Genomic DNA, 23,165 nt, shown 5'->3' on the forward strand with positions numbered 1-23,165 from the left:
ATTTTTACTAGATGGATGATGCATTTCAGTAGGCCTGCACTATACCTGTCTATGATTTCTTGCTTCTCTTTTATTCTTTCTCATTTTCTACCATTATTTGCTGAAAGATAGCCCTTACAAAAAAAACCAACCTTAAAACCAGCATTAGTGTTATTTAACTTAAAGTTACTGCTATTGAATCAAGCTAGAATTGGGAACAGTATGTGGAATCTCCAACTGTAAGTATGATTCTGTATCAGTCAGCTTGAGCTGCCAGGATATAATACCATAGACTGGATGCTTAAGCAACAGAAATTTATTTTCTCACAGTTCTGGAGGCTAGGAGTCCAAGATTAAGCTGCCAGCATGGTCTGATTCTGGTGAGAACTCTGTTCCTGGCTTGTAGATGGCTGCCTTCTTACTATGTCCTCACATGGCAGAGAGAGAGAGAGAGAGCACATGAGCAAGCTGTTGAGCTCTCTGGTGTCTTTTTTTTATAAGGGCACTAACTCCATCATGAGGGCCCCACCCTGATGACCTCATCTAAACCTGAGGATACTGAAGGTGGTGGTGGTGGTAAATATTTAGGAGAGTGAAGAATAGTCCAAAAGAAGTTTGAAATAATTCTGTATAGACTCAGAGATAAAACTGACTAGAAACACACAAAAAGATTGCCAGGCAGTATTGACGGCCCAGCTGATACGAGAACTTATAAGCCTTTCTGCAGCAGCAGTTGATTGTCCAGGTATTTGCATGGACAAGCTGGGCCCCCCCCCTTTTTTTTTTTTTGGTATTTCTTCAATTAGAAGCATTTCTTGTTCAGTGCTTTGTACACTCCTCTCTCAGCTTCTTTTTTAAAAGAAAAAAGAGAAGCTCTCTTCTAGTGCCATGCACGTGGTTTCCTTGGTACGTTATTTAATGCCATCATCTTTTTAATCTCTCTCCTGGAAACATGCCTTCCTGGAAGATCCGTGGTGACTGGAACCGCACTTGGTCAGTTGTGGTTGTGGGTTTCCCTTGTTTGTCTCGCATACGTGTGGCGGGAACAGGTGTGGCCCTTTGGTTCAGAGCTGTTCCTGTATTTGGAACAACGGCTCGTTGCAGTTAAGCACTATCGTTGTGCTGTTTTCCTGGGGTTTAATACTGATCTCTTGTAATGTATAATATTATAAGAGTCAATTTTTCTTTTTACGTAGTATGTATTTATGATATCTAGATCTAAACTGTAAATACTTAACTGTTTGCTGAATGTAATTGAGTCTCCTTACCTGTTGACACCATTATATTTTGTATGTTTCCAATTATGTCTACAAAGTGGCATAAGAAAGCATTTTAGAAGTCTGTCCCTATTGCATTAGTGGGCTGACAAAGTGAGGCTTTTAAGAGTTTTTCATTATAGAATTAATTCTATTTCTTGTACTTATTTCCCATTTTTACTCCCTTCCTCATGAATTTAACCTGTTCTCCTGTGGAGATGGTTGATAATAACTCACTGAATGCTTTGGCTTTTTGCTTCTATGGAACTTTAGCTTTTTGGTCTTAGCTGTCAGAGGGTACAGCTCTTAAATCTGCCGATGCTCTTCCTTTTCTATGGCCCTGAGATTCAGGGGAGCTCTTCCTCTGTGGTTTTGGTATTTTAAGTAATTTAATGTGTACTTAGTTGGAGATAGCAAAGAAATTATGGATAATGGGCACACAAATATTTTTAGACTATATTTATTCAACTTAAATCTAGCACATGCAAAAGCTACAGTATTTTTAATTTTCTCCCCTAAAACTACCGAGATAACCTTTAAGGTGCCTACTTCATCTATATAAATCAGTGATTCTTAATGATTTTGAGGTCATGGGGTCCTGTGAGAACTGATGAAAAGCTGTGGATCCCTTTTTCCAGAAAACTGCTCAGATCCCCAATCTTCCCTGATCATTGTGTGTAGCTAGCCATTACAGTGGCCTTAAATCCAGCAGAAGCCCAACTTTTTTTTTATACCATTTCGGAAGTCCTTTTAAGTCTCTCTGATTTTTTTTTAAAATTAAGACTTTATATTTTTTAGAGCAGTTTTTAGTAGGTTCACAACAAAATTGAGGTGAAGGTAGAGATTTCCCAAATACCTCCTGCCCCATGTATACATATCCTCCTCTATTATCAACATCCCCCACCAGAGTGGTACATTTGTTATAATTGATGAACCTACATTGACATATCATAATCATCCAAAGTCCATAATTTACATTACTGCTCACTCTTGGTGTTGTACATTCTATGGGTTTGGACAAATGTATAATGACATGTATCCATTGTTATAGTATTATGCAGTGTATTTTCACTGCCCTAAAAATCTTCTGTGCTTTGCCTCTTCCTCTCTTCTCACATAGCCCCCACCCTTGGCAACCACTGATCCTTTTATTGTCTCCATAGTTTTGCCTTTTCCAGAATGTCATTTAGTTGGAATCATACAGTATGTAGCCTTTTCAAATTGGCTTTTTTTACTTAGTTATATGCATTTAAAGTTCCTCTGTGCCTTTTCATGTCTTGATAGCTCATTTCTTTTAGTACTGAATAATATTCTGTTGTCTGGATGTAACATGATTTATTTATCCATTCACCTGCTGAAGGACATCTTGGTTACCTACAAGTTTTGGCAATTATGAATAAAGCTGTTATAAATATCCAAGTGTAGGTTTTTATGTGGTCAGAAACTTTTAGTTTCTTTGGGTAAATGTCAAGGAGTACAATTGCTGGATCATATGGTAAGAGTATGTTCAGTATGAGTATGTAAGAAACTGCCAAACTGTATTCCAAAGTGGCTGTACCATTTTGCATTCCTACTAGCAATGAATGAGAGTTTCTGTTGCTCCACATCCTCACCAGCATTTGATGTTATCAGTGTTCCAGATTTTGGCCATTCTAATAGGTGTGTAGCAGTATCTTGTGTTTTAATTTGCATTTCCCTGGTGTTATATGATTTGGAGCATCTTTTCATATGGTTATTTGTCATATGTATGTCTTTTTTTGGTGAGATTCTGTTATGGTCTTTTGCCCACTTTTTAATTGGGTTGTTCATTTTCTTTATTGTTGAGATCTAAGAGTTCTTTGTATAGTCTGGATAACAGTCCTTTATCAGATGTGTCTTTTGCAAATATTTTCTCCCTGTCTGTGACCTGTCTTCTCATTTTCTTGACATTGTCCTTTGCAGAGCAGAAGTTTTTAATTTTAACAGAGTTTGGCTTGTCAATTGTTTCTTTCATGGATTCTGCCTTTAATGTTGTATCTGGTCATTGCACACCCAAGGTCATCTAGGTTTTCTCCTAAGTTATCTTCTAAGAGTTTTATAGTTTTGTGTTTTACTTTTAGGTCTGTGGTCCATGTTGAGTTAATTTTTGTGAAAGGTGTAAGGTCTGTGTCTAGATTCATTTTTTCTCACGTGGATGTCCAGTTTTCCCAGCGCCATTTGTTGAAAAGACTATCTTTGCTCCATTGTGTTGCCTTTGTTCTTTTGTCAGAGATCAGTTGACTGTATTTATATGGGTCTATTTCGAGACTCTCTATTCTGTTCCATTGATGTATTGTCTGTTCTTTCACCAATACCACACTGTTGTGATTACTGTAGATTTATAAATTGTCTTAAAGTTGGGTGGTATCAGTTCTCCAACTTTGTTCTTCTTTAATATTGTCTTGGCTGTTCTGGGTCTTCTTTCCTCTCCATATAAACTTTAGAATCAATTTGTTGATATCCACAAAATAACTTGCTGGGATTTTGATTGGTATTGCATTGAAGCTATAGATCGGGGGAAAAAAAAATGAATAAATAAAATCTTTAAAAAAAATGGGCCGGCCCCGTGGCTTGGCGGTTGAGTGCGCGCGCTCTGATGCTGGCGGCCCGGGTTCGGATCCCGGGAGCGCCCCGAGGCACCACTTCTCCGTCCAACGCGAGGCCGAGTCCCACGTACAGCAACTAGAAGGATGTGAACCTATGACATACAGCTGTCTACTGGGGCTTTGGGGGGAAAAAAAATGAATAAATGAAGCTATAGATCAAGGTTGGAAGAAGTGACATCTTGATAATACTGAGATGCCTGATCTTTTTATCCATAACTCTTTAGAGCTGGGCTTCGTAATCTGTGCACTAGATTAGGGATTCAGAACTGTAATAATGGTTGCCTTTTTTTTTTTTTTTTTGGACCAGGAAAGCTGTTGCTGCTGTTGAGGTCCACATACTTAGGATTACTCTTCTTAACGAGTATTCTTCAAGAACTTACTGCTTGCTCATTTGGTCAAACTAAAGGTCCCTGTTGGATGGACCAGTTGCAATTTTATGACTTCTGTTCACTTTTTTTTATAGGATATTTTTAAATGGAGTTTTCCTGTCGTTTGACCCTCTTTGCCAAATATTTACAAAGTGCAAAACTATGCTGCCCTCGAGGAAATAAGTAGTAGGAGAGATAAACAACTAATGGTATTATAACCAAGGTATATACTGGTTATAATGGCAGTACAGAAGGAATATGCATGTCACCTTGGGAGAGTTAGGAAAGGCTGCAGAGAGTAAGTGAATCTGGGCTGAGCTGAAAACTGAGTGAGGGAAGGGTATTGTGGGCGAGAAATAGTATGAAGTCTTGAAAGGGATGATCATGCATTTAAGGAATGACAGATAGCTTGGACCAGTTGAGTTGTAGATGCAGTACTGTGAAGTGATAGAATATAAGCTAGAGACAAGAGCTGGAGCCAGATTACGAAGTCCTGGAGTACATCAAGGATTTTGGACTAAAGTTCAGAGATTTTAAACAAAGTACATGACATGATTAGATTTGTGCTTTTGGGCACTCACTTGGCGTCAACATAGAGATGGATTGAAGAGGGTTGACAACAGAGATGAGTCTAATTTATAAGGCGATAGTAAGTGTCCAGTCAAAAGGTGATGAGGTGATGGATCCCAGGTAGTGAACAATGAGAGGAATAGTTCGGACGTGAAGAAGGAGATTCCTAGGTTTTAGATTTGGAGAAGGGGATGAACAATGATGCCACTGAGTGAGGGAATATAGAGAGACAACAGGCTGGGGAGAAAAGGCCATAATTTAGCTTGGACAGGTTAAATTTTGAGATGCTTGTGTGACATTCAGACAGAGATGCCCTATCAAGGTCAGAGATCTGGGTCTGTAGCTCTGAGACAGGTCCATAATTGTTTGCGAATTATCAGCATAGACCGTACTGTAGGTGAAGAGTATTCATAGATGCAATTGCCTAGTGTAACAAGTAAGAGCAGGACCTGGGGAAAGTCAGCATTTAAGCAGGGGTAGGTGAAGAGGATCCTCAAAGGAAAATAATTGGAGAGGAAGGAGGGTAATCAGGAAAGAAGAATGTATGGGAACCAGGAAAGGATTCAAAGGAGAGATTAAATTCTGCAGCAAGTGTCAGTAAAAAGACTCACAGATTTTCTTGAATTGGGAAGTAAGGTGAACTCTGGTGGTCTTGGGGAGAAGGGTTTCAGTGGAGTGGCGAAAGTGAAATTTAGAAGGCTACTGTAATTCATTTTTCCAGCTCACGGGTTCCTGAGAATAGTTGAAGTGTGTGGTGGCATGTGTAGTAGTTTCGGGATTAATAACAGAACAGGACCTAACGTTTTTGTTTTTAAAATCGAATAGATTTGAACATGTATATAGATGGAGGTGAAAAGAGTGGGAGAAGTTGAAGATGTATGGAAGAGAAATACACATGCACAAAAATGCACAATAAAGTACAGGAGAGATGAGAGGCAAAGGCCATGGAGAGGAGGAGGGGAATTGCTGCCTTTAGTGTGGGAGAGAGGAAAGTATGTGATTTTACTTTCTGGAGCTGTTTTTTCTTGTTTCTGATATGATTTCCCTTATCGCTTCTTTTTTTCTTCCCCAGTTTGCACCAGGCCCAGTGCTGTCGTCTTCCCTATGCCTCCCACGTTCATTACCTTTGCCTTGATCCAGTCCCCTTTGAAAACTTATTTCCTGTTTGTATGCTTTAATAAAAGCTCCCAACTCTTCCATGAATTCCAGAAATACAAATGCCAAGAAACTTCTTTCCTCTGAAATTAATGTCCTTTTCAATTTGTGTAGTTTAAAAATATGCACTTTTAAAAACTTCCTATTTAAAGTTTTAATGGCAGAAACTGTCATTTTTATTTAATTTTGTAAATAAAACGCCTTTTGAAATAACTTTGAGCCCATATATTTGTATCCTGAAATTATATTTAAATATATATAACATTGCAGAGATAAGAAACTAATGGCTAAGATTATCATGAGAATTCCATTTCTTTCACTTAGCAGTGGGAAGTCAAATCTTGCAGTACTCTAGCACTCTAATGATTTTAGAATCTAATGGATGATGTCAGGTATAGCTAAGAATAACCCAATACCCATGTGAAAACAATGCATGGGAATTAGTCAACTGGCTTACCAGAATGGTATTATATTTATAATTGGCAGACTGGTTCTTATATTGTGTATGTCTTGCCTGTAATAGGCATTGCATAGCTAATTATTTATTTGAATTAACTTAAACTAAACAGCAATATAAGACAATGTAGGCAACCAGTAGGATAGAAGGAAGAGGATAGTCATGGTGAGAAGGGAATAGAGTATTAGCAAGAGAGAAAGCAAAGAACAGAGGTGGTCAGGCTATGGAGAAAAAGCAAAATGTGTCCAGGAGAGCAGGAAAGGGATGTGGGATGCAGAGGAAAGTTTGGTGGGGAGAAGACGTTGTTAAAAACTGATGAAATCTTTCACTAAATGGAAAGGATTAGAAAGAAAATTGAGGCAAATTTTACTCAGTTAATAAAAAAAATTTTTTTCTGGCCATACTGGTTATGTGAGTCTTTTCTAGAATATTTTTTGGTAACTTTATACTTCTTTTAAAAGTACTTTTGCAGATCTCTTGGTATGTGTGCAAAAGCCTGTAACATACATAATATTTTCTCTCTTTTAATGTAAAGAATCTAAGGAAGAAAACTATTTGCTCGAGGCCAAATTTAGAATTAGAATTGAGTTTTCTTGACTTGTCACCAGTGCTCATTTCAGTAACATTATTTTTTAAACACAGAGCAGAATTCAGTGGCCCACTATTAATAAAACATTAATTACAGTTCCCTTTTGAGCAACGTGAGTGGCTAATTCCAGACAGTAGATATAAGTGAGACTCAGGAAAGTTGTCTCGTCTGAGTCCCGTCTATGTTGAGGCACCCATGGATCGCTGGCAGCTATGTGTAGGGTGAGGGAAGTGGTTGCCATAGGATACGCAGGAAATGAGTTGAAGTACGTGGTCAAGGGTAGGATAACAAAGGGCTTGCTGTCTTATCTAGGACAGGCATCTATCACACTCTTATAATAGCTGATGTTGCTCAGTCTGACAGAGTTTTATAAACCTGCCCATAATCAGCAAAGTCTTGAGTTCTTGTAACTCTTAATATCATACTCACATTAGAGGCAAAATAATGTAAGAATTAAAAAGTTCAAGAGTTCAAGCCCAGCTCTGCCGCTAACTAACTGTGTGACCCTTAGGCAAATTATTTAACCTCTCTAAGCCTCGGTTCCCTCATCTATAAAGTGGGAATAATAATAGGAGGATTAAATGCTGAATATATGATACTTAGTATATGATGCTTGAATTTAATGCATACTTATTAAATGTAAGCTGTTTTGATGATACTTTAAAATATGAATTTATTACTAACCTGAGAGTTGTGAGAATTTTATGATAGTGGGACAAAATTTAATGCTCGCATTTTAAAAGGTATTAAGTAATGCTAAGGAATAATATAGGTACATGTATGTGGAAGTTTTAAGGGGGTGAGCAGGTACATGTACATTTCATTTAAAACTCTCCTCAGTCTTACGAATAGAGTGTTTTCTTCAATATGGATTATGAGTAACATTCATTAATAATATATTTTTGGGCCAAAGAAAAGGAACTTTCTTAGTTATTAAGAGTTGAAATTATAATAACATATCTTGTTCCGCAAAAACTGTTTTCCCTGGGGTTTTTTTTTTCTTCTTCTTCTTCTTTTAATTTTTATTTTCAGATAGTCCTAGATCTGGCTGGTGGCATAGGGGTTATATAATTATGTTAGCATCCTGTCTTCTGGGACACATCTGGCAAGTTCATTCACCTCATAGACTCTCTGACAACCATTTTGCTTTCTATTTTCCCTAGAGATACTGACAATGAGCTAAGTCATTTTAACTCACATCCTCAGGATAGAAGGAAAAACAGTGTTTGGATGAGAATCCTCAACGTAGGAATACTGTGTCTTCCTTTGATTTATGTGGGGAAAATTTTAATAATAATAAATGAGACAAGAACAGTGATTTTAATGCTTTGCAAGTTTTGCTTCTCTGTGTTTAGTCTCTATCTTCATTTGTGAAATACAGATTTTTCACTTATTTCTGCTTAGGAATAAAGAGACCATGTAAATCTAAAGCATTATTCATGGCGATGAATCTACCACATTTCAAGGATAATATTTGGTTTCAAGTTTAATAGATGTGGGGATCAGAGGGATTGAAAAAAACCTCCTTAGCAACCAGCATCTCAGTTTGTAGAAAGAGGCAATTTGTGTCTATTGATTACTGTAGCTTTGTAATATAGTTTGAAATCAGGAAATGTGATGCCTCCAGCTTTGTTGTTCTTTCTCAAGATTGCTTTGGCTATTCGGGGTCTTTTGTGATTTCTATACAAGTTTTAGGGTTGTTTTTCCTGTGAAAAATGCCATTGGAATTTTGACAGGAATTGCATTGAATCTGTAGATTGCTTTGGGTAGTATGGACATTTTAATGATATTCTTCTAATCCATGGCATGGAAAATCTTTCCATTTGTTTGTGTCGTCTTCATTTTCTTTTATCAATGTCTTATAGTTTTCAGTGTATAGATCTTTCACCTCCATGGTTAAATTTATTCCTAGGTATTTTATTCTTTTTTTGATGCAATTGTAAGTGGGATTGTTTCTTAATTTCTCTGTCTGGTAGTTTGTTGTTAGTGTATAGAAACCCAACAGATTTTTGTATATTGATTTTCTATCTTGAAACTTTACTGAATTGGTCTGTTCTAACAGTTTTTTGGTGGATTCTTTAGTAATTTGAGTCTTCTCTCTTTTTTTTCTTAGTCCATCTAGCTAAAAGGCTTGTCAAGTTTGTTGATCTTTTTAAAGAACCAACTTTTGGTTTCATTCATTTTCTCTATTTTTCTATTCTCTGTTTCATTTATCTATGCTCTGAGTTTTATTATTTCCTTCTGCTGCTTTGGGGTTTAATTGGTTCTTCTTTTCTAGTTCCTTACTTTTTAAAGTTAGGTTTTTGATTTAAGATTTTCCTTGTTTTTCAACATTAAGTGTTTATAGCTTTAAATTTCCCCCTTAGCACTGCTTTTGCTGCATTCCATAAGTCTGGGCATGTTGTGTTTTTGTTTCATCTCTAAGTATTTTCTAATTTCCCTTATGATTTCTTCTTTGATTCATTGGGAGTGTTTTGTTTAATTTCCACAAATTTGTGAATTTTCATTTTCCTTCTATTATTGATTTCTAACTTCATCCCATTGTGCTTGGAGAAGATACTTTGTATGATATCCATCTTTTAAAATCTCTTGAGACTTAATTTATGCCCTAACATATAGTCTGTCCTAGAAAATATCCCATGTGCATTTGAGAAGAATGTGTATGCTTCTTGTTGGGTAGAGTGTTCTGTATATGTCTGTTAGATCTAGTTGGTTTATTGTGCTGTGTAAGCCCTCTGTTTCCTTGCTTACCTTCTGTCTGGTTGTTTGATCCATTATTGAGACTGGAGTGTTGATGTCTCTATTATTATTGAACTGTGTATTTCTCCCTTGGCTAAATGTCTTTAAGAGGATATATTTCTTTACCTTTATTCAAGGAGATCATGTATAGGTAATGTAGGATTGTTAGAAATACCATATGTAAAGTTATCCTACTTAAGTAACTTGTTTTATTATCCCTAATCTTGATCTTTAAACTTTTGACCTCCCATTAAATCCATAAAGGGAAACTTAGAAGTAAAACAATCGTACTATTCTGAGATAAATATTTAATTTAATTATATATGTGTAAATAATCATTTACAATATTTATTTAATAACTTTTAGGGCATACTCCAATAATAAATTATTATTTTTCTCCCAGTCCATTTTGTAAGACAGTCTTTTAAAAGTAACATTGGAATAATTTTCAACAGAGATCTTATGGTATTTGTTAGAAATTAGGGAACAGGAAGAGATATTAAGTTATTTGTCATAATATTGCATATAATATTCCATGATTAAACTAAATAAGTTTAAAGACTACCATTATAAAATTTTAGTTTTAAGAGCTTTGAAGTTCCTTAAGAACATGAAAATAAGAATGATTGCGATATACTGTAATTCATAATACACCTGATCAGGGTAGAAAACTTTTAGCTGGATCCTTGAATGTCTATAATTCTTATACTTTTTATCCCAAAAGGGACATAGGGAGGCCAAGTGCAACTTTTAACTGTTTTCACTCTCCTAAAAGAATTGAAACTTCTTAAATTATTTTTGTCTTTATTGTTTTCTTTGTATTTCTTGCTTATTGTAGAAATTTAAAAGGAAATAAATGCCAAGACTCTATCTTTCATATTTTTCACCTTTGAAGGTAATCTTATTTTACTGAATTAATTGTGTTATAAGGCCTGTAGAATGTTTTCTCCTAGCCAAAGAGAGAGAAGGATCCACACTAAATGAGACTTCAAGGGTCAAAACAAAGAGACCACGTTCAATTTACTGAGTTTTATTTTACCGTTATAAACTGTGCCCTCAGCACAATGATTTGCCTTAACAATATGTGTGCATTTTAAGCTTTTACGAAACCTAATTATAGTGTTGATGGTATTATTAATAATATACTTACTGTATGTCAAACACTGTGCTTATATAATTTAATTTTTTCAGCAACCCCATTTTATAGAGGAGGAAATTGTGTTTCCCATCTGTTTAAGCAACTTGAGCTAATAATTAACAGGGCTGGCTTCTGTCTCGGATATGTCGTGTTCTGAAACCTGTGCTCTTAACCACTTAGCTTAGTCTACTGTCCACTTCTGTAGAGTGAGAAATGTGTAATAAAAAAATATTTCTGTTGATCAGCATAATTGCCTTTGTTTATCACCAATACTTTATGCATTTGCTTTCCTGATTTTTGAGCTCATGCTGATTGTTAATTTTATAGATAGAAGGGTGAGCAGAGCCATATGTTTTGGAAGCAGTATAATTATTTTTTCCCAACTAGTTCCTTCTCGCTTTTTCCCATTGTTCTTGAGTAGGAGTTAAAAATAGAGAGCATGGATTTTTTAATTTTGAAAATTACTAACCTATTTTGGTAATTGCAAGGGAAATTGCAACAGGATACTTTAAGAAAATGTATTTGTTTGACCAGTGTGATTTAATGGTCAGGGTGTTGGCCTGGCAGTTGGACAGCAAAATTATCTTAAAAAAATTAATGAACTCCACTTTATTCTTTAATGATTAAATTAGGATTTCTTTTCTTTACTGTTTTTATTTTTCATATGAAAGTTATGAAACTATAATTATTTCAATCATGTGTTTAAGTCATGTAAACAGACAATTAAGAATGACAGTTTTAAATTTTTAAAAGAATTATTTTATCCTTAGAAAAGAGTCTTATTAGCATTTATGAACGATGGCTAGGTTATTTATACCTTATTGTATGAAGAGCCTTTCCTAAATTTAAATCTTTCAAAAAATGTTTTTCCTGAAGAAGAAAACACATTTTGTATAAAGAATAATGTGTGTCCTCTATTTTTGGAATTATGACCTCTCATTTGGCATTATATGATTTTCTTAATGTTACCATAATTACTTTTTTAGTGTATTTTGGGATCTCTACTGTGCAGCTCCAGAAAGACGGGAAACATGTGAACATTCAAGTGAAGCAAAAGCCTTCCATGATTATGTAAGTTAACATGTAATTTTACTAAGATGTATTGTCAGTTTTCTTGTTAACCCTTGCTCTTGAAAAATGCATTGGACCATCTATTCTTTTCCTTTGGTACTTAAGAAATTATTCTTTTTTTCTTGAAAAATAGGCTCATAACTTTAAAAGTGAAATACAAATGGGTGTTTGAGTCTGTTGAAGAAGCTTAAGATAAGAGAGTAGTCCTAACTCCAAGCTATTAAAGGTATTTCGTATCTTTAAGCATGCCTGATTTGTGAAATTTCAGATTTATAAAAACTAAATAGTAATTATTTCACAAAGAGTCATTATAAGAATTCTGTAAATGATAAGCATGTAAGATTTTAAAAATGTATCGAAATATTATATTCTTCTCTTTTTGCAACTTTTACTTATGTATCATAAGGCTAAATAGCCCCTTCACTGAATTCAGTTCCACAAGTAGAATTTATTGTGAATTAAGGGAAATGCAAGATAAGAGAGCAAAAGATGCTGTGCAAAAATGAAAATGTGAATTTTAAAAAAAATTCTTAAGAGCAGTGAACTGTCTTGCCTAGGTGGTGTATATTGAGTATTTTATTTTTAGAACTGCAAATGTCCTTTTAGAGAGTTGATGGTATCAGGAAATAGAACTGTAAAAAAAAAAAAAAGAAAGAAGGAAACAAGGAAGATTTTCATTAGGGAAAAATTGCATTTAAGACTGAGGAGACGGTATTGTGAAGGGGCTAGGAAAACGCTGTGTTTGCAGAACTGACCATAAAAGGAGGACAGACTGAGTTTCCTTGATTTGGAAGAAATGGAATTGGGGCTGAAGCCTGAGGAAATATCTGATAGGAAATACCTGAAAGTTAACCAGAGGGATACTTGTTTAGTTGGTAGAAGGGAGGCATCATTCTGTGTAAAGAGCCTTAAAAACCAGAACCAGGGCTCAAAAGGGAAAAAGACCTTGTTCTTCCAAAGGAAATACTTCAGCCTTAGACTGAAGAGTGGAAATATCCAGAAGAATTATAACCCCAAAATAGGACACGGAAGAGTATGCAGACTTAAGAGAAGTCAACATCTTGGGCGTCTGCAGGGACTGTGTAATACTTTAAATGTGTACTAAACTGATTAAAGTGAGACTGCTCTTGATTTCCTCCTCTGATATTGATTGTACTCATAAAGCTTGCTATGTACTAAACAATAGCTTTTGGGGACAAGGTGAGTGAAAGGGATGCTACTACGAATAAAGAAAAAGTAGAGAAAAGGCAGATAAGGCAGGACCCAGGACGTAGTATTTATTTGAACAGTCTTATTTTCCTTTTTCACCCTTGGGTGATGGCAGAAAGTAAAGCAGAGAGACAGCCATGAAGAGCATAAGGAATCTGCTAGAATGGCATGCCCCGTCTTATCTGTCTCTTACATCAAGAAAGACATGGCTAGATTTGGCCTGCCAGGTGTGGGAAAAGTTTTTAAAATACCCACTAATTTTGACAGCTAGATGGCATTAGATAGTGCTAGTGTTCTACTTTAAAGGGCATAGGATATTTGTGGCTCTACCTTAAGAAATTAATTATATAAGTAATTTTTCAAAATTCCATAGAAATATGTACCCTACTGTTTATTGTGGAGATCTTATAGGGAATACTGTATTAATTTAGCAGCTCTTTCTTAGAAGCATTGGATAAATCATCATCATTGTTGTCATAGCCATCATCATCATTATCATCGTCGTCATCATTTTGCATTCTTAAGGTACTTGGAATATTTCAGAGTATTCACAACTATTAGCTTTAGAAACCCGGTTAAATATTTCAAGGTTTTTGAAAATGAGCATTGATCAGAGATAGGAGTGAAATTAGAGTAGAATTTAAAGGAGGAATAACCCCTTACCATGTAATCTGATCCTAAGAAAATATAATTTAGGAAAAATTTAGTATTTGGATTTTATAATTAATTTTGAAATTAGCACGTTTCATAATCTTAAATATTAGTTTTAAGAGATTTAATTTATTCTTAGATGGCATTTTTATTATACCTTTAAGTCAATTTATTTTCAGTGGTAATACATCTTCAAATTTTTTTTTAAATGGAAGTTGGTGAAAAGATAGAGTTTGGCTTACATAATTTTATATTACAATTGGATTTTTAGAAATACATATGTTTTTTGTAGCACACTTTTATGGTAATTTTCATAAGTAGTATTTCCTGAATTCTTAATGGTAGGCAATTTCTGAAAATGATAAACATAATTCATATTTAATGTGGAGATATAGAAGTTTGAAAGACTCAGGGAAGAAAATGGGAGACAGGAACAAACAATAAGATTTTGGTAAAATTATAGAATGTTATATTTCTGTGTTAGAGTACATTGGGAACCATTTCTATAATAGTAATTAATATGTATACCTATTGAATTTCAAGGACATTCTCAAGGAAGCATCCTGAGAAGTATTTTCTTCATTAGCTACATCTTTAGAGTAAAAAAATACTTGCATGTATAAATTCTGATATGTTTAAAAAGTAGTCTTGTTATTTTATACTCTCTGCTTATCTGTAAGATTGAATGGATAATGAAAGATAAACTACTTTTTTTGAAGAAATAGCGGAGGCATAATGAGGTGAATAATGAATAATTCTTTTAATTAAAAAATAGGCTAAGATGTTAAAAGTGATTATCTTTTTTTTTTTTTTTGCTGAGGAAGATTTTCCCTGAGCTAACATCTGTGCCAGTCTTCCTCTATTTTGTATGTGGGTCGTTGCCACAACATGGCTGACGAGTGGTGTAGGTCCACACCTAGGATCCAAACCCACGAACCCGGGCTGCTGAAATGGAGCGTGCTGAACTTAACTGCTGTGCCACAGGGCTGCCCCCAAAAGTGATTATCTTTTAATATTGGCGTTATATGATTTTTATTTTTGTCACTATATATTTCTGTATTTTCCAGATGTCTATAGTTAATATTAGTTGTATATTCAGGAAAGTTACTTTAAAGCAGATTAAATTTCACCTTTCAGTAGTTCCAATCTCTTCTCTGAAATTAGAAAATAAAAAACTAAGTAAAATAAAATTTAAATTTAAGGTGGTCGTATGTTTTCATGCCACCATGTTACATGCATGGGCATTTAGCATTTCTCATGAAAGACATTTGGGTTGTATGTGCACATATTAAAAGAGAGATCTATAAACTGAATAGATGTAATTTTGAGCCATTGTGTAATTTTTAATAAACTTTTTTTGGTAATTACTATTCCACAAACGTTTTTGGCTTTTGGTTTTTAAAATTTTTTTGGCTTGTTTTCTGACCATTGCCTCTTTAGAATATGGATTTTTGTCTCTTATTTTATTTGCCAAATGTTATAGATGCAGTGTTAATTAATATCCTTTTCCTCGAAAAATCACCCTGTTCATACTTACTGTGAGAAAAAGAGAAAACACTTAAGATGAGTAGAACTTTCATCTTCCTGCATTTATGTTTTAAAATATATTAACTTAAATATTTAGCATCTGTATGCAATGCTAAGTATAAAATAATAATATAGTGTCTAGGGATGCACTTTTGGATGACAAAGCTGTGAAGAACACAAGGAAATGATGACTATACAAGTTAGATAATGACTACTTATGGGAGATGGGAAGAGGTTATGATTGGGTTGGGGCTCATGGAAGGGGCTTCTGAGATGCTTGGCAAAGTTCTATTTTTCCTGACCATGGCAGTAGTTACTTTGTAATAACTTTGTAATCACCATGTGTTTGCTTTATAAAATTTCATAATGCCATAAATTTATTTTGTGTGGTTTTCTATGTTTGTTTTTTTATTTTAAAATAACAATATTTTAAACACAGTTGAGGTAGTTAATATTAGAAAACGAATGTGCACAGTAGCTTCCAATGTGTTTCTAAGCATTGGTGTGGTTCATCCTTGAGAACTGATGGCAGAAAATCCAGGGATGATCTCTGGACAAATCTGTCTGGATTTCTTCTCTGCTATGTCTACCTGTTGATTTTCTAGAGGGAAGTAGAGAATAAGATCAGAAATATTGAAGGAAAATTTAATAACTAGGAATTTACCTTATAAGAAAATATAGAGATTTTACTGTAGAAAAATTATTTTACACATGGCTGGGAGGTATCTGGCTTCACTGTGTTATTTTTATCCTGAGTGAAAACGAGGTTCATCTGAGCTGCCAAATTGTTATTATATATTATATTATAATTAAAAAGTAAACCATCATTTCAAGTGATTAATATCTACTAACTTTTAAAGTTTAATGGATTAGCTTTTCTTTTCTCCCCATTAGTGTGTTTTTATTTTACTCTACAGTAAGCAGTGCTTTTATGTGGAGTTAATTAATGTTTACTAGATATTATTTTTCTGCTACAGCTTAACAGAGTTGTTTTATTTAACAGTTTATTTCTGATTTTCATTCATTTCCAAAATATTTAGGAGAAGTATGAATATATACTACTAAACTTTTCATGAAAAACATATACAGTAGTTATAATTTTAGTTCTCTGGTATGAATGGAAGATTCCTTAATTGTCCTAAAGCAAAGATAGAGCCAAAATATATTATTGCTTTAGTGTGTTGGTAATGAAATCACATTATTACAATGAGCTCTTTGAGAGCAGAGAATTAGATTTGTTTTCCCCAGGGTCTGTCAAATAATAGATGTTCAATAAATATTTGCAGAAGGCAGTAGATTGTTAGTTGGGAAACTGGAAACGTTTCAAATCGTTCAAATGTTTAGGTAAAGTGATAGGCTTGAGTCATAATTGTTGATGACATGCGGCTGATTTTTTGTATTCTTGCTTAAGAGAGTGTTTGTAACATCTAGAAAGGATTATGTTATAGGTTTCTAGTGATGGGATGCTTTTTAAAAATGATATATAAACGTGATATTATGTAAATAAAATAATAGGAGAAGATTGTTTTCATTCATACCTCATGAAGATTTTTTACACATAATCATATATTATTGAGGAAAATATTTCTGTAGAAACTACTGCACAGAGTTAGGTGCATTCTTTGTTAGGCTCCTGTAACATCCTCTGTGTACCTCCTTAATGTCCCTGTATCTTAGATTTTTGTAATGGGATGTTTTCTCTAATAATTTTTGAGCTTACTCATGGAATAAGCTTAGTCTTATCTTTTTCACTCCCTGTGCCTGGCGTGAGATGTTCAAATCACCTTTGGTGTTTATATAAATGAATAATTAAAAAATTATCTAATAAGTATTTGTCATATCTCATTTTAGTATAACTGAATATGCAGTTGCAGGAAGGTCATTCAATGCTACTTTTATTCACTTTGTATTTCAAAACAAATTTCGAGAAGACAGCAACTTGTAAAGACCTAACAAGGGAATCAAAGCAGGTAGCAGAGGTTTTGTGTCTTGGGAGGCAGGGCACGAGGGAATGTAGTGGTGAGCAGAACATATACAGTCCCTGTCCTCATGGGCTCACCATCTAGCAAGAGGCCTTTCCTCAGGAAGTTTGAAATATCAAATAGTAAAATGCAGGTAGAGATACAGTATAGCATTATATTGTTGGATCAGTCAAAATTTATAGATATGTAAGAATATGGAGAGAGATGTAAAACTGTGGAAGGGTAAGTACACATAACTTTTGATATGTATTTAGATTTTGGCAAATAGTAGGTGTAATTAAATGCTCAGATGAATGAATAGTGTCACATTGGACCATAATTCTACTAAACAGTCCATGTAAGCTAGAGTTCTTAATAGGTCAGGAGCAATAAAGTTACATTTAAAGTCCATTAAGATGATAAAATAATGATAAAAAGATGATGAGATGGATGGTAATTAGGAAAAAAAAAACTTGTTAGGTATATATATATTAATGTTTATTAGTTAACATAGCCAGCCCTGGTGGGAGTGGTTAAGATTCGGCACTCTTTCTGCCGTGGCCTGTTTTGTTTCCTGGTCAGGGAATCACACCACCTGTCTGTCAGTTGTCATACTGTGGCAGCTGTGTGTTGCTGTGATGGTGAAAGCTAGGCCACCAGGATTTCAAATACCAGCAGGGTCACCCATGGTGGGCAGGTTTCTGTGGAGCTTCTAGACTGAGATTAGGAAGAAGGACCTGGCCACTCACTTCCGAAAAAATTGGCCGTGAAAATCCTGTGAATAGCAGTGGAGCATTGTCTCATATAGCACCCGAAGGTGAGAGGATGGTGCAAAAAGACCAGGCAGGGTTCCCCTCTGTGTACACAGGGGCACTAGGAGTCAGAGTCGACTCCATGGCACTAACAACACATCAGTCAATATAGAGGTCGTTGTTCACTTCAACTGGTAGGGACATAATGAAATTTATTTTTTGCCTTGTTCTTATCTGCTATATTATTTCTACCCTTTCATTTCCTGTAGGGTCCAGTTTAATTTCTTTCGCCATATATAAAGCTTATAAGCTACCTTATATTCCTTCTAGCATAAGTTGTTTATTTACTTCATTGTGTTTTTGTGCAAGCTGTGTTGATTTGAAGAAGTACATTCACCAAATCACCTGTGCTGTGTTTGTGTCTGGGCCTGGGATTGCCTCTGGCTGGTGCCTAAGTACTGCTAATAACTGTATCAGCTATTTTTCCTATTTCTTTTGATCCCGAGATTTCCTGTAGGGCAATGTTATTTCAGTCATTTGATAGGAAACATGAATAAAGGGAGACAATCAAGGAAACTGTGAAGCCTTGTGGAAGAATTCTACTCTACTTAAAAATATTTTACAGCATAATTTACTGCAGTATAGACATTACGAAATCCGTGCAGATTAAATGGAGAAACTAATATGGAAAAGAGTGAAAGAAACAGAACAGGGATGACTTTATTCAGTTTGTTTAATTGTGAAAAATAATATATTTTTCCAAAGTATGTGTTTTAAAGAAACTTCGTCTTCAGCCCTTTTCCCCCCACTGATGTATTAATTTTTGTTAAAATCTAATTTCTGGTGACTGTGAAAAGATGAATATGGAAAGACCTTTATTCTTTACTATGTTTGATGCTGATGTTGCACTGCCTGTGACTATGTTGCCAATAGCATATAAACATAAAAAGACAACAGAAATATGATACTCTGTCAAAAATAGCATGCATTTCTAACTTACTCTTAGAGGTATGAAATTCATAAATTTAAAAGTCAAACGAAATAAGTTATTTTGGAGATTTTTAAAAGGAAAAGTGAAATACATCTAAATAGCTTGGTTTTGTAGAGTCATATTTCTATAGCCATTTTGTTTACTTTTTATATATTATAGAACTTCATTTGAAATGATTGTATTTTGGACGACTTAGAAAAGTGAAAGTCTCTGTCTTGTTTTTATTCCTTTTCCCTTTGATTTGAAGGAAAGAAATTAAAAATATTGGCAAAACTGTTTCACTTACCCCAGTCCACAGTTTTCAATTACTGTTGTGTTTTTTGGTTTTGGTGGGCATTGGTACTGAGGCTAGGGGTTCCTGTCTCTTTTTAAAATAAATAAATGCGTCACGGTTTTAAGTACTGTCTTGACAGACTGTATACTAGGAGTTTAAATAATATTTACTTATCCAAGAAATAATGGATAGAGCTGTAATGATGTGCCACTCTCTTTTGTACTAATAAGAATGGGTTATCTGTTTTCAGACTTCATGAAATGTCTGTAAATTTATTTGAGTATAATTGAGTATTAATTTAATTGAGTATTAAGTTTGTTTTTTTCTCACATATATTTGGCCTGATACTTTCCTCTGTCTCTTGGGTTTAAAATCACAAAATACTATTATAATACAAGGAATTATTTGCAGCCAGCCACAGTAGATAGATATTATGAGTTCCCAAAGCTCAGGTGCTAACATTTGAATCTTTGAACTCTAGAGGGAAAGTCTCAGAATCTCTTGAAAAAGAAGGTACAGATATTTTTAAGGTGGCTTTAAGATTTTATTATCAAAGTCAAACTTAACTTTAAAACGTGTGTGATATATTGTGTTAAAATATCTAGATTTCTAAAGAAGAAGAAAAGGGTACAACTACTAGCAATTTAATTCTATGCAGGATTATCACTGAGGGAAATGATTTTGGTAGACTAGGATGATTCTTTTATCATTTCTGTATTAACTCTCTTTTGAGAACCCATTTATGTACAAGTTACTTTGAATGAGGCTATGGGAGGGGCAAAGGTTTATACATATTTTTGCCTCTAGGGGTTCCTTATCTGTTTGGAGAGGTATGTGAGCTGTATATCATGAGTTAATTGCTATGAGTGTAATATAGATAACTGCTATACTGTATGAGTTTAGACACTGTGGGTGTGCCCTGGCCTTTGAATGATGACTAGGATTTGGATAAGAAGAGATGTATGGGGGAAGGCATATCAGAGAAACTGGCTGATGTTGGAACAATGTTAAGGTGTATTTAAGGAATAGTAATCAGAGCTATTTGACCAGATTAGAAAATCACACACAGGATCAATGCTTAGCTAACAGATGGTAGAATTTTAAAACTAAGGAAACTATGAAATTATCCTTTTCAGTGGTTTCATGCTGATTTCTCTGGACCTTTGAGGTACAGTGGAAAGGCCATAGATAGGGCCTAGGAATGAGAAAGAAGAGAACACGCTGCCGAAAGGCCTTGGCCTCCTTCTGTCGTAACCAGAGCTGCTCAGCTCTCACCCTTTCTCAATTCCTTCTATTTTCTCTTTCTAATGAAATGGAATCTCCATTTAACTAGTTACCCATGCCATCGATGAATCTTCTTTTTATCCCCTTTATTCTTCTTCTCCTGTATCTCCAACTGGTCATCAAAACCAGTCAATTTCATTGCCTAAACATTTCTCACCCATGTGTTCTCCTCTCTAATCTCACTGCAAATGCCTTAGTTCAAGTCTTCATCATGTTCCGACAGCATTACAACAGCAATTTCTGCATCTGTCTCCCCTATACTCCCTCAGGGCTCAACAACTCTCTCTCAAGGTTTCTTGGTAAAACTCTTGCATAAGCAACTCTCTCTCTTTTTTTTCATCTCTTTTGTGTATTTACAGTATCAGAATCCAAAACAATTCAAAAACTTTAAATAACAAAGTTTGAAAACTGCTTATTTGGTCCAATTTAGTTATTTTACTAGATAAGGAACTTGGTACCCAGAGAAGTAAAGGATATACCATTGTTTAAAAACTGAGTGAGGTTTAGCCGGGAAAACTTATGTTTTCCAAATTTTCATTAAATACTTTTTCAACTCTACTGGATGAAACTTTTGTTCTCTCTGCAAGGGAAAGTCATTATTTGAGCATATTCAAAAAATAGTGAATTACTGTGAGGAGGCTATCCTAATAGCCTTGGTATGAGCTGAAAAGCCCTTGAATTCCAGTGGTGGCAGATGAAATTGAAAATGAAGAATAAAAAAGATGAGATTTTCTAGTTGTAAGGATTGAGGAAGAGAGAAAAATTAAAAATAATTTGTAGTAAACATGACTGATGAACTGAGACTTGTGATACCATTAGCAGAAATCTGAAATTTGAAGGGAAGAACAGAGAGAAAAATAGGTTCAGCTATAAGAATGGGTTAAATTAATGAGGGAATAAGGGTAAAATAAGGATTAAGACCTGCGGATGAAAATTTGGAAAAAATGCTCACATTTAGGGGTGACAGGAAGGAAGAGGCTAGTATTAAGACGGGGGAAAAATATAACACAATGAGAGGTAAATACTTAGACTGACTTAGATAGCATGATTGGTGTGTTCTGTAACCCAGTAAATTGACCAGATCTGTTCGCTATTTAAGGATGCTTCCAAATTGCACTCTCTATCCTAGGGCAACTAATAAAATTTGTTTGGTGTTAATGTACTATCTTGAGTTCCTAAGGTATTCAAAAGGTGTTTATAGTTTCTAAAGCAAAACTTGAAACTCAAATGATGTCAAAGCCTGAATGATTTTTATAGGCCAAATTTCATTTTAGAAAGCAGTCATGTATTGTATCGGGGGGAAAGTAGATTCAAATTTAGGAGGAAAACTAAATGGACGTAAATGATCCATGGCTTCTTCCAGAAGTTTTTGAAACTTAGATTAATAGATAGAAAATCTCAATATATTAGCCGTCTTTCTTCATTGCAACTTTGTTTTAGCAAGCATGTATGGAATTGCGTGTTAAAGAGCAATGTAAAAATTCTCATAGGGAGGTGAGCATATGTAAAGAGTGTAAAAATATATCATGTTCCATTTAGTAGTCTCGTGGCTTGTACTTAATTGGTACTCAGTTAATATTTGATGAAAGAATGTGCATTCTTCAGGCATGCTCTTTCTAAACTAAGTGCCCCCATTTCCAAGGGAACATTGCACTACTCTCATATGATCCATCGTTGAATTCCTTATTATTCCTTCTTCTTGTTTTCCTTTGATAATTGCCTTATCAGTTTATCACCTTACCTTCTCCCTTATCCCTAAGTTGGCAGAGAATTAGGAGTCTTAACAAAATTTTATGTTTGAAATATAAATGGAACTTATCTTGTTCTGTCTCCACATCCACATTCTTGATTACTTATTTATTTTTCTATTGACTTGTTGGCGGGGTTGTGGGGAGAGCGGAGTGTCTGGAGCATTGTATGTCTTTTATTTGGGAATCATTCTCACCTACCTCCTATCTTGAGTGGATGAGAGCTCAAGCTTCTTCAAGGCCACATCTAGAAAGGGTTGAGCTGGCACCACTGCTAGGTCCTGTAGAACTTGTGGTGTCCTCCCACTTTCTAAGTGGGCTCTCTGGGAGAGCACAGTGAATAAGGAGGGCACTTTCCTAAGCTGATCCTCAAAGGTTCTCCTCCTTGCTCTTCAGCTGCCTGTTACTGCTTAGTTTTCCTTAGCTTGTTCACTTGCTGGGACTTTCAGGCTAATTCTACCTTTAAGAGAAACTAGGCTTTTGTGTTCTTAATTCAGGGTTAGTTTCTTTGGTGCCAATGAGGTTTAACGGCACGTGTTACTGAGGGAAGCTTTCTGCCTTTTATTACTAGCTCCCTTCAGTTGCTCTTAGTTGACTCCTATATTTTCCTGTGTCAAAGGTGTGCATCCAATTGGATCATCTACTGAGTTCCTCTGTATTATCTGAGAGATGCTTATTTCCAGAACAAAAATGATTGCTGCTCTTGCTCAGGGACCTACCTGCTCAGATCAGTTTCCGAGATACTCTCTGAGTAAACTCGCAGCCTACTTTTCTAAATTTAAATTCTGTTAAATAGTAATCAACTTGAACAATTTCCACCAG

At 35.0% G+C, this 23,165-nt stretch overlaps 1 protein-coding gene across 4 annotated transcripts in view; it reads left to right on the plus strand.

Annotated features, from left to right (window-relative positions):
- The window catches only part of SSBP2 (single stranded DNA binding protein 2), a 296,005-nt gene that overhangs the window by 90,993 nt on the left and 181,847 nt on the right, over positions 1-23,165 (plus strand). For all 4 annotated transcript variants that reach the window (XM_004420399.3, XM_087430094.1, XM_004420402.3 and 1 more), the window contains one exon: positions 11,862-11,946. In XM_004420399.3, the coding sequence (XP_004420456.1) occupies positions 11,862-11,946 (85 nt within the window). The remainder of the gene's footprint in view (positions 1-11,861; positions 11,947-23,165) is intronic.

The sequence above is a fragment of the Ceratotherium simum genome, chromosome 4 (genome assembly GCF_057802395.1).
Source record: "Ceratotherium simum simum isolate JZ-2026a chromosome 4, ASM5780239v1, whole genome shotgun sequence".
NCBI classification, from domain to species: Eukaryota; Metazoa; Chordata; class Mammalia; order Perissodactyla; family Rhinocerotidae; genus Ceratotherium; species Ceratotherium simum.